We start from the raw sequence: 14506 nt of genomic DNA, 5'->3' as shown, positions 1-14506 counted from the left end.
ATTTCACAAGAACTACAATGGAAATAAGTGTGTTCACCTCTGTATGTTTATATTGATGTTGTAGAGTAAAATCAGTCAATCAGGAACAATATTTTATATATGTTTTAGCAGCATTTGCAGGACAGTGTGCGTGTGCACATACATGAGCTTTTGACAAGAGCCGAAGTTAGCTTTGAGTTGGCGTATGTTTGCATATACACTGACGGCCACGAGATGTCTTGTAAATCACTCCCGAAGTGTTACCAGGTTACAAAAACAGTGTTTTCAGTTGGTTGGTGTGACAGAGGAAGATACAGAAGACAGGGTGAGATGGAAACGATTGATCTGCTTGGCGACCCCCAACGGGAACAGCCGAAAGACAAAGAAGAAGAAGAAGCTTTTACATAATATATGAGAAACATATTATATTTACACATAAATGAACTGGTTTTGGAGAGCCCGATCAAGACCAGCCAGTGACGTCATGTGCTGCTCTACTCTGATTGGCTGTCACCCCTGTCCTCAAAAAAAAAAAAAAGGATTAGCATGATTCATAGCATAAAAATATGAAACAGAATGTGACTTTTTAACATATTAAAATGCTTCTTAAAATAGGTCCAGGTTAGCCATCTTTGAACTTGTCCAAGGTCTGTGTCCCAAGAATGTTCCCTGTGAATTTGAAGGCTCTGGTAGTAATAGGACTGGAGTTATGCTGAGCACAGAAAGCCTTCGCAATACACAATGGCCATATTTGATGGCCTTGGGCAAATGACAATGATTCCTAATATTTTATTATCAAACCCGTATGTCACCGTCATGCTTGCTGAAGGGTATTCACTAAAACTTTCAAAATAAATTTTTAAACTAAAGCAGCCTTCAGATTGGTTATGTTGATGCTCACCTTTTGTGAGTGTGATCGCAGCCTTAAAACAAATAGTTTCAATATCCACTGATCATCCGTTGGTGAAATATTGATCTGTTGTTTGCAGCCTGAGCATGTTGGTTATCGTTGGGTTTAACTCAAGTAATGCTGGGAAATGTTCCCCTTTTATATTCCCAAAACTGGTAACTGTCAATCATTTGTTCATGATGGAGCCAATGGAAGCCTTTCTTCCATTAGGGCGGAGTCAGTCAATGATTGACAGTTGATATTCTTTCCAACATGTCACAAAGTGTCTAGTTTCACCTGAATGTGTGGTACTCTGCCTTTTGAAATGTACGAGGTGTTTTGTGTAATTGCTGGACAACTTCAATTATTTGTTCTTCCTAAAACTGCAGCTGCTGATACCTAGCGCATGTTTTCTGGCCCTGTCTCTGCTTTAACCAATCAGATTGAGGGAGAGCCCAGTGGAAATGGCAGAACTGACCCAAAAGTCTTTCCCCATCTTGAAATGATAACACTCTTAATCTTAAAATTCTTCATGTTCTAATATTTGATTTGTGGTTAACTGCACTAAATGACCAATTTACAACTAACGACATTTAACCTGCAACAACAACCTGGTTTGCTCTCTTATCTCTGGGGAAATGTGTCTTATTTACTTGAACTCAAATGGGGTATCACCACATTTCTAGCTGGACCCAGGCCAGGATGTTTATCAGAACAGTCATTTTTGGTATATTGGATCCTGTCTCATAATTTAGGACTCCACTAAAGTCAGCCAGATCTGTGTCTGGATCTCAGTTCTAGGTTAGACTTTTAAACTGATTTGTAAGTGATGCAGCAGTTTTTTCACGAGGTATTGAATTATCTCAGGTTGATCTTCCTAGAGCCACCTGGACATTGGATATGTTTCCATCAGTGTTATTCTGGTTTAGCGATTTTGATGTTGCTTAGTTTATCTTGTGTCAAAGAAACCAGTAGTATATAGTTTTTGGATCTATTATTTGTGTGTCAGTGTGTTGGCTGTGTTCAGTCAACTACAACATGTGTCACAGCTAACCCATATATGACTGCTACCAGGTCTAGTGCTGCCTTGCACCATACCTGGTGAGGACGGAGACCCTGGTTCACCTGGTTTACCTGGACGACCAGGTAAAATTCGTGCAAGATGTCTTTTAAATGTGATGCTGTCTGTTCTGAATTTTAATTAAAAGAACTGAAACTTTGATTTGATTTGCTGACTTTCTCATTTGTAATCATTATCAAGGAACCAAAAAAAAAAAAAAACCTGTAAAAAAGCTATAATTAGAGTTTTGTCTATGTGTCAGGTCCTAAAGGCCAACCAGGTTTTCCAGGAAGCCCAGGACGTCCAGGGTTTAATGGTCCCAAGGGAGAAAGAGGAGACTCGGGCTTTGGAGGCCAGCCTGGACCACAAGGTGAACCTTCCATCTTTGTTGTACTTGGCAGAAACACACACACATGATCATTGCAATGAACACAAATTGGCACAAATAAATTGAAGCAAGTGAAGGGAACAAATAGTATTTATGAAATATGCGTTACGAGACTCCAGTATGCATATCAGGCATGTTTTGAAATGGAATTTATAAAAAAATAAAACCATCACCTTATCCAAGTGGACAGGTTTGTGTGTCCCTGTGAACCTGAGAGCTGTGTTGTCTGGAGCCTTCGTGCTCCTGGTAGGGTCTCTCATGGCAAATTGGTCTCATGCGAGGGGCCGGACTAGGAGTGGTTCACAGAGACTCCATGGACAAACGAGGAAGAAAGAACGTGACCCGGCCTGGAGGAAGCCCAGGACCCTGTCTGGAGCCAGACCTGGATGGAGGGCCTGTCAGCGAGTGCCTGGTGGCCGGGCTTGCCACGGAGCCCGGCTGGACTCAATCCGAAGAGGCAACGTGGACTTTTCATCTCCACCCTGTGGGCTCACCACTTGCAGGGGGAACCACTGGGGTTGGGTGCACTGTCCCATGGGTGGCAATGAAAGTCAAGGGCCTCTACAGACCAGACCCAGGCAACAAAATCTAACTCTGGGGTCATGGAACATCACTGCGTTGTTGGGGGGGGGAAGGAGCTGGAGCTTGTGTGGGAGGTGGAGCACGACCAGTTACATCTGGTGGGCCTCACCTCCAAGCACAACCTCAGCTCCGGAATCACGCTCCTTGATAGGGGTTGAACCTTATTCTTCCCTGGACTTGCCCATGGTGTGAGGTGTTGGGCCGCTGTGTTGGACTTTACCCCCGTGCTCTGATCCCATATAAGATAAGCTGTTGAAGATGAGTGAGTGAGTGAAAAATACAGAGGTCTGAGGACAGCAGTACCCAATTGGTCTCTGGAAAGATGGCCTACCAAAGGAATCTAGTTCTCGCCTTACGTCACTGGTTAGTGGGAATTATTGAATAGAGTAGCAGTCCAAACAAATTACTGATGAGCAGCAGAATTAATTGGGAAGAGGTCAGACTCTACCCCCCTCTGCACACCACTTGCAGTATCAGTCTATTGGTTGTCTGTGATGCCCAACAATGTTTTGGGGATTCTGCAAATTCTCAGTATGTCCCACAGAGCAGCCTGATCAACCAGCATTTTGCTAAATCAACAGATCTGATGTGGTTGATGGTTCTCTTATTGGTTATGGAGCCAGACAGCTTCTGTCACTGAACGGCAACTAGGTAGTACTGAATCCTACCCAGTGTAGAGATCAGTGTAATACCACTATAGTCCAGGCAATTAAAGATTTTCCTTTCCAGAGAGAGAAACAAGTCCTTTCTTCAAGGCTGCTGCGGTGATATGTGTCTCCCAAATGGAAGCAAAGATTGTTTGCAGCACAAGAAGAACAGTAGGAGTTGAACCACAATACTGCTGATCCCTGAAATCTGGTCTACCATCATCTGTTTCATCACCTTAGCAATCTGACTGAGATTCAGCGGTTTGCAGCTGACATGCGGATCAGACACCAGAACCCTGGCACCGGAATTGTCCAACAGCCTTTTACAACTGCTCAAAGTAGCTGGTCCAAGGGGACAATACAGCAGAGTCATGTGTCAAGATCGAGTCATCCTTGGCCATGACTGTGACAGGATGAGATGTAAGGGCTGTCCAGCTGATGCCCCGTGGAGCTTGAAGCTAGGCACACTAAGAGTTGTAGGTGCTCTGCAGAGATCAGAAGCTGAGCTGGACCAGGGTCAGCTGGGACCACTTCTTTCTTGATAGGCGCTATCGCAGAACTACAAACTTCATCATTACCAGAAACTCAATGAGAAATTTGACCTTTGTCAGAAATCCAACTATGATCTTGGTCAGGCACCTGATTAGGAACAGGAACGTGGTCAGGTGCTTGAAAAGTGGAGATGACCTCTGCTTATGAAGGTAAAACTACAGAATGGGACTATAGCTATAGTAGTTCACTCCATTCAAACTGCTAGTGCACCTTACCTCCTACACCCCTGCAGGTTTTCCTGGACCACGGGGTGACTCTGGAGTTCCAGGTATTCCAGGACTGAGTCTTGATGGAAGCAGAGGAAAGGATGGGCTTCCTGGGTACCCAGGAGAAAAAGGCCAGCCTGGAGAGGCCCTGGGGGCTACACCTGGGCCTCCAGGACGGGATGGTGCACCAGGAGCTCCTGGAGACAAGGGTCTGCCTGGGACTCCTGGATCACCTGGATCACCTGGTGGGTCTGAGAGAAAGTTTAAATAACAATAATAAATTTGTTTATATAGCACTTTATGCAGAAACCTTACAAAGTGCTTAACATAATAAAACAAGATAAAACACATAAACATAAAAACAGCAGAGATACGTAAGATATATATAGAATTTAAGATAAAACTAATGATAAACAGTTGTAAATAGATGAGCTTTAAGATTTGCCTTAATGGTTCATACTTTGGTATTAGGTATTAGGTTGTGATAGCGATGGTAGTTGGAGGAGTAATGTCTCTGAACATTTCCATCAGGTTTGGATGCAGGTACCGGTGTTCCTGGTCGGAAGGGTCAAAGAGGAGAGGATGGTCTTCCTGGTATTCCTGGCTTACCTGGAATTCCGGGGGACCCAGTTGGTGTCATTCCAGGTCAGCCGGGTCTTCCTGGCAGTAAAGGGTTGATGGGACCACCAGGTGAGGAACAAGTCCGTGGTTTTCTTGTCTGACAGCAGACTAAACCAAATTTATGTTCAGTTTTGGCAAAATGATCAGTCTTAATCACCTCAACGGCATCTTCTGAATTTGAATATTTTTTTAACCAGTTTAGGTGGTCAAATATTGTTTTGGTTGATCTTGATGTTGACTTTCACTTCTTCATTCCTCACTTTTTTCACCTTATTTTTCTTTCACAGTCTTCCATTTAGAGCCCTGTTGCCTGCTTTTTTTTTCATCTAGTTGTTAATTTAAACTCGGCATCACCCCAAAACCAATCATTATTTTTCTCTTCTCCCTCTTTAATATTTTTCCTTGCCCTGTGTTTCCTCCTTTCTTTCCTGCATTCTACACCTGACCATCTCCATGCTCTCATCCCTCCATCTTTTTCTTCTTGGTGTTTGGTGGTTCAATAGGCTGTGAAGGTGAGATAATCTCTCCAATTCATCCCTCCATCATGCTGCTCGCTCTCCCACCTGCTCTACCCGTTGCTTCTGTTAGGTACCAGTCACACTAACATTTGTGAGGACTTTGAACTTTGAAGTTGTGCCCCTGTCCAATCAGAAACCATGTATTAATGACAGCAGAATTAAGCTAACTAACTTACTGTCTCATGTAATCATTTTATAAAAGCTTGGTCTACCAAATTCTGGTGAAGCACAGCCAGAACTCCCAAATTAATCAGAGTTTGATCACTAATAGTTTGCAGTTTCATAAAAAAAACTTCATTATTTATTTGTCTTTTTTAATGATTAGCAGTGAGAGCTAAACCTGTAGCAGCGCTGCATCACCTAGCTCCCCCCCACCCCCACCCCCAACCCTTTTTGCTAATACAAATCAGTTTTTCAGTCCTTTGTGTAACCGAGACAACATAATTTACTGATTTAACTGCTGCCTTCCTCGAAGTGTGTGTTAGAATTTGTCATCTATTTGCTGCAAAAAAAAAAAAAAAAGTCCAAAACCGAACCAGTCTTATAATCAGAACATTGAAGAAAGCGATGCCAGTCTGTATAATTAAGTATCATTGTCTTGATTTAATTTCAAACATAAAAGATAAAGACTACACATATGAAATGAAGCATAATTACAATTTTAGACATTAAAATGCAAATTCATAAGCTGACATTTTTTTAAACTCTCTCACTGGTCGAAATAATGGCTTAAAATGGACATTTTAGACACTCATATTTCTAATGTAACTGTTTTTGCAGCAGCACTAACCTTTGTAAATCATTTACCAGCTAATCTGTGGCGTGTTGTTTAGTACGATCGCATTGTGTGGTGCAAAGTGCAATTTAACAATGCTGCTTACTTACAATATACTGCACTCTTAAAAAGGACATTTTCAACACATCAGTGCCAAATTGGGACATATGTATGACTCGTGTATTACATATGTCTTGAAAATGTCTCACCTTTTTAAGAATGGGTCATTCCGATGTAGGACAAAGTATTTCAAGTAGGGGAAATGTGTCGGTTCAGTCTGGAGTTGCACTTGAGTTTCATATACTGGAGACTGAGGATTATTACAGCACACTGATTCAGCACCTTCAAAAAAACTATAAAATTTTATGACAAAATCCACAGTTTTGTCAGCCACACGTTTAATAAACTTGTATAATTTTATCATGAGTGCTGTTGTATCATAGCGTGGTGAAATAAAAACCTAATCTTGAATTTTCAAATTCAATTTCGAAAATTTTGTGAACACAGCAACCCAAAACTGAGTGCAATTTCAGTCTGACCGAAGCAACAATATACTGTACGTTTTTATACGCATCTGTGCTGAATCCTGCCTGTAGTTGCGGTAGACATCGTTTGTAATTAGTTTTGTTTCTTAATAAGCCTTTGTGTTTGAGATAACTTGCAGTCACTCTTGAAACTGGTAAGTTTAGGTATTCTAGTCATTTATTTAACTTTTTGTTGTTGTTGTTTACACACAGTTATTTGTCCTCAATATTTATACAAATGTTTATGTTCTGTCTTTAGATGAGTCAAATAAATGCTAATGTTAAATATAGTTTACTGTATTCAGAATTATTTATCTGCCACTTCATCCGTCCATCCATCAATCTTCAGGTTTCCCTGGTCGTAAGGGAGCCCAAGGAGACCCAGGTTTCACAGGGCCTTCCGGTTTGAAGGGGACACCAGGACTCCCTGGTATACCTGGATCACCAGGTCCAAGAGGACCCCCTGGACCTTTAGGACCAGGAATCAGAGATGGCATCCCAGGAATACCGGGAAGGAAAGGTAAGGTGGAGGTATTGCGTGCTGTCGCCATTCAGGATTGGTAGAGATCATCTCTACATTTTAATTCTTCTGTCTCGTTCCGCCTACCAGGTGAAATAGGTTTCCCAGGACTCAGGGGTTTCCCTGGACTGTCAGGTCGTCCTGGCAGCCCCGGGTTTCCTGGAGGGAAGGGACAGCCCGGAGAGCCTGGAAGAGATGGAATACCTGGTGGGCCTGGATACCCTGGACAAAAAGGTAAACACTTTTCAAGTGTGAATGTGCCATGAAAAAACAAAGCAGATTTATGAAGTGGAGAATAATTATTTGACAGGGTGCGTGATCCTCTCTCCTCAAATTACTGCTGTTCAGTGTTTCTTTCAGGAAAATCTTTAGCATCATAGATAAAAAGTCTATTATGAAGCAACACATGAAACATGGAATAATAGTTACATCAGTTAACTTTTGTTTTTCATCCCTCATCACTTTTTCCGTTCATTTCATTTATTTCAGTGATAAACCAAACAGGAAAGCAGTATTGCGTTAACAGCAACAACATCATTGGTGTAGCCTGGTGTAGAGTATTTATTATTTTCTTTTTCATTTCTTAATTATGACCTTTTATTTTTTCCGGATTGCATTTTGATCTTCACTAATGTTTGTGTGATCTTGCTCACACACCAAACAACTGAATAATTTGGTGTGAATTATAGTGACAAAAAACATTATCTTGCTCTAAGGATCTTATCTTACCTTATCTTATTACTAGCTTTAACATGCCACATTACAAAATTCACTGAAGGGCGTTTAGTTTGAAAAAAAAATCGAACAATGTTGCTCAAAGTGTATCATCATACAGCATTTATATTATCTTGTTTGCTCCTGTAGGTGACCGAGGATATCCTGGGGATCCTGGCAGTCTTCCCCTTCTTCCTCCCTTATATGAATATTTGGACAAGGGAGATCCCGGCCAGCCTGGCATTCCAGGTCTACCTGGCTTCCCCGGACCCAGAGGTAGGAGACTTTTTTGTTTGTTTGTTTGTATGATTTATCAGTAATTTGTCAACAGTAACGTGCTTTAGCCGAACTGGGGATTTACGATGTTGTACATGACTCTCTGTGTCATCTGTGTCTGATGTCTAATGCTAACAAAGAATGTCACTGAACACTATTAAAGGACTATCTTATCTTATCTCTTCCATGTCTCATTTCACAGGTGATAAAGGCCTGCCAGGCCCACCTGGTCGTCAGGGTCTGCCTGGACTTCCGGGATTTCCTGACCAGAGTAAAGGACAACCAGGAGTGCCTGGTTTTTCTGGGCGACCAGGTTCTCCAGGCTTCCCTGGACCAAAGGGAGAACCAGGAGTCATGGGATTCCCAGGCACTTCTGGAGCAAGGGTACGCAAATAAACCTACATTTAAAACAGTGGGTGTTTTTATTGTTGTTATTATTAATTTTCTGATGGATTTCTGTAGGGTGATGATGGCCTACCTGGATATCCCGGTAACCCCGGAGAAGCCGGAAGGCCTGGCGCCAAAGGTACCTTCAAAACCTCTTCCTTATGCACATATACAAAATGTTGGCATTTTATTTTTTACTAAATTTACACCTTGACATTGTTTGTCATGTATGTTTTGTTTATCAGGCATTCCTGGAGAGTCTTATGGGTATCCCGGAGCTCCAGGAGCAAAAGGAAGGCCAGGAGATTCAGGCTTCCCAGGTAAAGCTACATTCAGACCAAACGAGCAAAAAATCCTGTTTCTGTACTATTGGAACCAATCTGTTGGCACTGAGGACATCCTGCTCTGCAGTGTAATTTCTCACTTGTATCTTTGCTACTCTGTTTTTAGTTACATTTCGGTCACGTATGCACTGGCCTGAATATAAGACAGTACTAATTATAAGATGACCCTGTATTTTTTGGAAAAAACAAACAAACCCCATCTTATATTCAGGCCAATGCAGTATTACAACTGATACTATGCCTTATACACTCCTACCTTTCAGTCTAGCCTGTGGTTGAATTGGTCCTACTTGGGGGGAAAAATACCAGAGCTCATGCACCAGACACCAGAGGACACCCTGTATGGATCCGGTCCTCAGCAAAGCACTGGTTCCAGACTGGCATAGTCTCCCAACCTTAGACCATCTTGCTGCACTCTTGCGTCTGTTTGCCAGAGTATTCTTATTTATCCTTTGAGTAATAGGAAGTGATTGTGGATCCGAACATGAAAATCTAAAGCACAAAGTAGAAAAATGACCCAGAAGAAGAAGAAACATGAAGAAAAGCAGTGGTGTTTAACAAGAACAGAGTAAACGCCTTCCTATCGTTTCTCTTCATCTCAGCAGTTGTCCAGAGATCTGCATGTGTCATCTTTCCTGCCTCGTGTATAAATAGGATCTAGTCCTACAAACGACCTCTAATCTATGTATGATACGAGTCACCAGTTTGAAGTGACTGTCTCTCTTCAGGTGGACGTGGTAGCGATGGCTCGCCTGGTGACAATGGCTTTCCCGGAAACTCAGGTTTCCCTGGAACAAAGGGAGGTCCCGGTGAACCAGGTCAACCAGGGTTAATGGGTGAGAAATGTCTCAAATCATCCTATTTCCAAAAATTAGAACTAGTTTGAAGAAAAAGATGAAATGACTTATGGTTTGTTTTTGTTTTTTCACAGGATCCCCTGGTTTCCCCGGGCAGAAAGGCCAACCTGGCCTTCCAGGTAGAAGTGGATTAGCTGGGCCTTCTGGTCAGCCTGGTGGTCCTGGAGGTCCGGGAGCAAAAGGTCAGAGAAATATTGTCAGTGTACACATTTTGTTATATACACACACACACACACACACACACACTGATTGTTTGGTTTTTATAATGCAGGTTTGTCTGGATCTCCTGGTTTGGATGGGCTCAATGGTCTGGCTGGACCTAAAGGCCTCCCTGGAACACCAGGCAAGGACCTCCTTATATACCAACCAATATTTGCTAGTGTAGCTTCTAAAAAAGCTGTAATAGGTCCCAGGTATCTAATCTTCACAGAATTTGATTTCAGGTGGCATCACAGGGGGTCAGCCAGGTGTTCCTGGTACTCCAGGGTTAAAGGGAGAGAGAGGTGTGTCTTATCCAGGAGGTCCAGGGTTCCCTGGGCTGAAGGGAGAGAGAGGAGTGACAGGTAAATGTTGAATCATGCTTCACTTTGTCTACACAGTCAGGTCAGCTCTGGGAGCACGCACTAACTGCATTCAAAGTGTGTAACTGCATCAACCACACTGCAGAACCACCGTAGGTCCTGGATACCAACCAGGAGGTCAGTTTTTTAATACTTCTGTGCGACCTGTATACAAAAAAAAACAAAAAAAAAAACACATTCTTTATGAATAATTACAAAAACTATTTCATATTGCTTATTTTTGGGAATTTCACAGTCCTTATGTTATACACCACAAGCCGAGGGCTTGCTGCACAATTCCACTCTTCACTTTTCCATGTTAATGTGAGGTAGCAATCTGTGTCCGTTTCACTATTTTTGTTGTCCATACTGTGTCAAATAACATCCAGTATGTTATCAAATGGACATTTATTTGTTCATCTTGCATATTTTTGGAATTTAAAACTTCTTGTTAAGTAACAGTACAGGATGTGGTGCGCACATGTGCTACACATTGTTAAACTCATCCCCGGGGAAATGCTGTGTTACACAGTGAGTTCCACATATAGAAAAAAAAAATGTGAATTACAAACATTTTGTGTCTCCCACCCACCCCCCTTCCTAATGCATTTTTGTCATAGATGCAACTACCATTCACCAAATTATACGCCGGAAAATACGGTAGACATCTATGTGCTGCAGTCAAGTGAAATGTGGGCATCCCCTTGGCTTTTCCCAGTTGCTGTGGTCCTCGACACTGTGGCACCTGCACGCTCATCTTAGCCCAGAGAAACGTCCTAAATAATAATTTTAAAAAGTCATAGCTGGTGTTTTCTCAACATCTCAACAAATCATGAACATAAAGTACATGTAGCAGGAACCTTATTCTTCAAATTTTATTTCTGGAGGTGACTGGTTGAAAACATCTTGAAGAGCAAAAAGAAGTTGGTCGTAAAGATGTGATGATGTAATTAAAATTGTAACTCTCCAGCCCAGGTGATTTAATCTGTTCTTTTTTTGCTGCTGCTGCTGTTATGGCAGCACTATACTTAATTCAACAACCTGATCACATCGTCAAAAACATGAATAATCCTTGCTTTGCTTTTTCTCCAAGGCTTGGTTTGTTGTTCCTTTTGACAACAGATGACAGTGAAAAGGTCTCGTTCCACCACTGGTGCTAGTTATCAGAGGTTTAAATATGTAATAAAATGTTCACCATTGTTATTGGTGTGTCAGGTGATCATGGACAACCAGGGTTTCCTGGCTTGCGTGGACCTCCTGGTACTGTTGTGGGCTCAGACATTCCTGGACCTTTGGGAGACCCAGGCCTCCCTGGACTGGATGGAGAGTATGGTAGGTTCCTCTCCTCGTATTCCCTTTTATTTCCTCTACTTGCTTCTAACCACCTGTGTTCTTTGCTCCAGGTTTACCAGGTCCTCCAGGTCCTCCTGGGCCTCCTGGTCCAGGCACATCACAAGGAGACAGAGGTGACCCTGGACTCCCAGGCTTCCCTGGTGCCCCTGGTGCCAAAGGAGACTCCGCAGGACTGGGAGCACCTGGACTTTCTGGGAGTCCTGGATTCAAGGGTGAGGCTTCATGTAGGCCTGAAACTAATGTATGACATGACCCAAAAGGGCATGCAAAAATGTGAGAGTTCTTTTGATAAAACTAGATAATAATCTAATCTAAAACACATCAGTGTGAGCTCAGTGATTTTGTTTTTAAATGCTCCAGAAATAAGTAAATCTAAGATCACACTTCTTTACTCTGTAGGAGAGAGAGGTGATACCGGATTCAACGGTGTTCCTGGTCGTAAAGGATTCCCCGGTGACCCTGGTTATTATGGACATAAAGGCTCACAGGGACCAAAAGGTGAGACTTCAGTCTTTTTGGAATTACTGTGATGTGGGTTACACTCTCTTTCACTTTCATTGCTTCCACTACTTCTTCCATCCCTCTCCTTCTCCACGATAATTCCTTTTCTCCATCCTTTCCTCCTCCCTTTTCTCTTCCTTGTTATTCTCTTTCTTGTCTAGGTGAACGTGGCATTCGAGGTTACCCTGGCATCGCCATCGCACCTCCCGATATCCGTACACTCTATGGAGACATGGGAGACAGTGGACCTAACGGGCCCCCCGGTTCTCCCGGAGAACCTGGTCAGCCTGGGATACCTGGACAGCCAGGTAACCAGACACAAGTTTCCAAGATGACCTTTTTTCTGGTATTTTTGCCATTCTTATGACTTGTTTGTCTAAAGTTTATAATAACAATGTAATATTTGCCTTAAATCCAGAAAATAACAATTGCCTCAAGCTTTGCAATGTTCTTTCCAGTGCAGAGGAAAAAAAAAAACAAAAGATGAGAAATGAAAAATAAATGGTTCTTTCTCTGCCCTTAGTCATCTGTGCAATGTTCTCCTGCTTCAGGTCCGAAGGGTCGTCCTGGTCCTGCGGGCAAAATGGGCAGGACGGGCCCTGCTGGTCTGCCTGGCACTATTGGGGATGTTGGGCCGCCTGGTTTCCCTGGACCCACTGGAGAACAAGGTCAGTTGCCTCTTTCTACCTCAGTTTCTGTGTCTACTAGTCTTGTGTAGATACATCATCATATGGTCCAGTGAGTTACACATTTCCCAGTCTTAAAATCACTTGGAGGTACCCAAGCCTTACTCAGATGTACAATACCAGACTCAGATTGGATTGTTTTTTTTCTCGTTGATATCCGTCCAGTCATTTTGGCCGATCTAAAATATAGGATCGGTACATCCTTAATCATAACGCTTCTCCACTTCCTCCGCAGGCTCCCTCGGTGCAGTCGGTCGACCCGGCAACCCTGGCGGTGTCGGCCGCAGCAGCAGCATTGGCTACACTCTGGTGAAGCACAGCCAGAACTCCCAGGTGCCCATGTGTCCGCAGGGCATGGCCAAGCTGTGGGATGGGTACAGCCTGCTGTACGTGGAGGGTCAGGAGAAGGCCCATAACCAGGACCTCGGTCAGTTCCCATACTCGCTAACGCCGCTTTTTGCAGACTAGATTCCTGAATTTCTTCTGGTGTGACCTACGTGCAGGTCAGCCGGGTTCATGCCTCCCCAGGTTCAATACCATCCCCTTCCTGTACTGCTCCCCCAGTGAGATCTGTTACTACGCCAGCCGCAATGACAAATCCTATTGGCTGTCCACCACCGCACCCATACCCATGATGCCTGTAGCCGAGCAGCAGATCCAACCGTACATCAGCAGGTACGAATAAACGGCAGGATTCAACAACAGGGCAGGAAAACTGATTGGCCTCCAGGGGGCATAGTGACGCTTTGTTAATCACCTGTCATGTGTCTAAATCCAGAGCTCAGTCTCTTGCGATGACCCTCGGCTCCTGTAGAGGACTTACCTTCTTCTTCTTCTCTTGTGCTGCTTTGACGAATGCTGCAGGTGTTCGGTGTGTGAGGCTCCGTCTCAGGCTGTGGCGGTCCACAGTCAGGACTTGACCATCCCCATGTGCCCCCCAGGATGGAGGAGTCTCTGGATAGGATACTCCTTCCTCATGGTACGTCACAAACTGCAAACACAGCGTCCTCGTGGTGACATCAACAAATGAATCCAGTACAGTGATGTTCTTAAGATACTCTGGAAAACATCTGAAAGTGTTTTTGTGTTCAAAGCTACAGTATGGAGGATTCAGGGGTGTTTATTAGAAGAAATGGAATACAGCATTCATTAGTGTGCAATTACCCGAAACGACTAAGTGTTGTGTTTTCATGACCACAGTGAGCCGTCATATCTGCATGGGAGTGGCCTCCTCAAGGGCTTTTTATGCTTCTACTGCTCTGTAACTCCGTGGCCACACAATCACTTCAACGCAGTAGTGAACCTTTTGATGTTCTCCATCGGGATTGGTGGACACTCTTAATTCCCATAATGCTTGTTATTTGGGATTTCTTACATCTGTTCGTGTCTGGTTTGTTTTCTGTTGATGTGTATCTATGTTGATTGTGCGGTGGGAGCCAAGAGAGTCCAGAGACAAATTCCTTGGATGTGCATTCATACTTAGCCAATTAAATATGATTCTGATGTGTAGTTCCATTTTTTGGGAAGTGCTTGCCAGGCTACGGAGAGGGGCTTGGAGGGGGATTGC

At 43.3% G+C, this 14506-nt stretch overlaps 1 protein-coding gene across 4 annotated transcripts in view; it reads left to right on the top strand.

The window, feature by feature from the left end:
- The window catches only part of col4a6 (collagen, type IV, alpha 6), a 134867-nt gene that overhangs the window by 116613 nt on the left and 3748 nt on the right, over positions 1-14506 (top strand). For 3 of the 4 annotated variants that reach the window (XM_034164131.1, XM_034164133.1, XM_034164132.1), the window contains 22 exons: positions 1943-2014; positions 2191-2298; positions 4330-4548; positions 4835-4993; positions 7091-7261; positions 7352-7495; positions 8126-8251; positions 8454-8635; positions 8714-8777; positions 8884-8958; positions 9711-9818; positions 9914-10021; positions 10111-10182; positions 10283-10402; positions 11615-11731; positions 11803-11964; positions 12152-12250; positions 12415-12561; positions 12805-12921; positions 13175-13366; positions 13443-13614; positions 13804-13918. In XM_034164131.1, coding sequence (XP_034020022.1) covers positions 1943-2014; positions 2191-2298; positions 4330-4548; positions 4835-4993; positions 7091-7261; positions 7352-7495; positions 8126-8251; positions 8454-8635; positions 8714-8777; positions 8884-8958; positions 9711-9818; positions 9914-10021; positions 10111-10182; positions 10283-10402; positions 11615-11731; positions 11803-11964; positions 12152-12250; positions 12415-12561; positions 12805-12921; positions 13175-13366; positions 13443-13614; positions 13804-13918 — 2849 coding nt within the window. Of the gene's footprint in view, positions 1-1942; positions 2015-2190; positions 2299-4329; positions 4549-4834; positions 4994-7090; positions 7262-7351; positions 7496-8125; positions 8252-8453; positions 8636-8713; positions 8778-8883; positions 8959-9710; positions 9819-9913; positions 10022-10110; positions 10183-10282; positions 10403-11614; positions 11732-11802; positions 11965-12151; positions 12251-12414; positions 12562-12804; positions 12922-13174; positions 13367-13442; positions 13615-13803; positions 13919-14506 lie in introns of those variants that run through there. The other variant, XM_034164134.1, reaches the window with a different exon arrangement.

This window comes from Thalassophryne amazonica, chromosome 23, assembly GCF_902500255.1.
Source record: "Thalassophryne amazonica chromosome 23, fThaAma1.1, whole genome shotgun sequence".
Lineage (NCBI taxonomy): Eukaryota > Metazoa > Chordata > Actinopteri > Batrachoidiformes > Batrachoididae > Thalassophryne > Thalassophryne amazonica.
The sequence above is the reverse complement of the archived record's forward strand: the minus strand, read 5'-3'. Positions and strand labels throughout refer to the sequence as shown.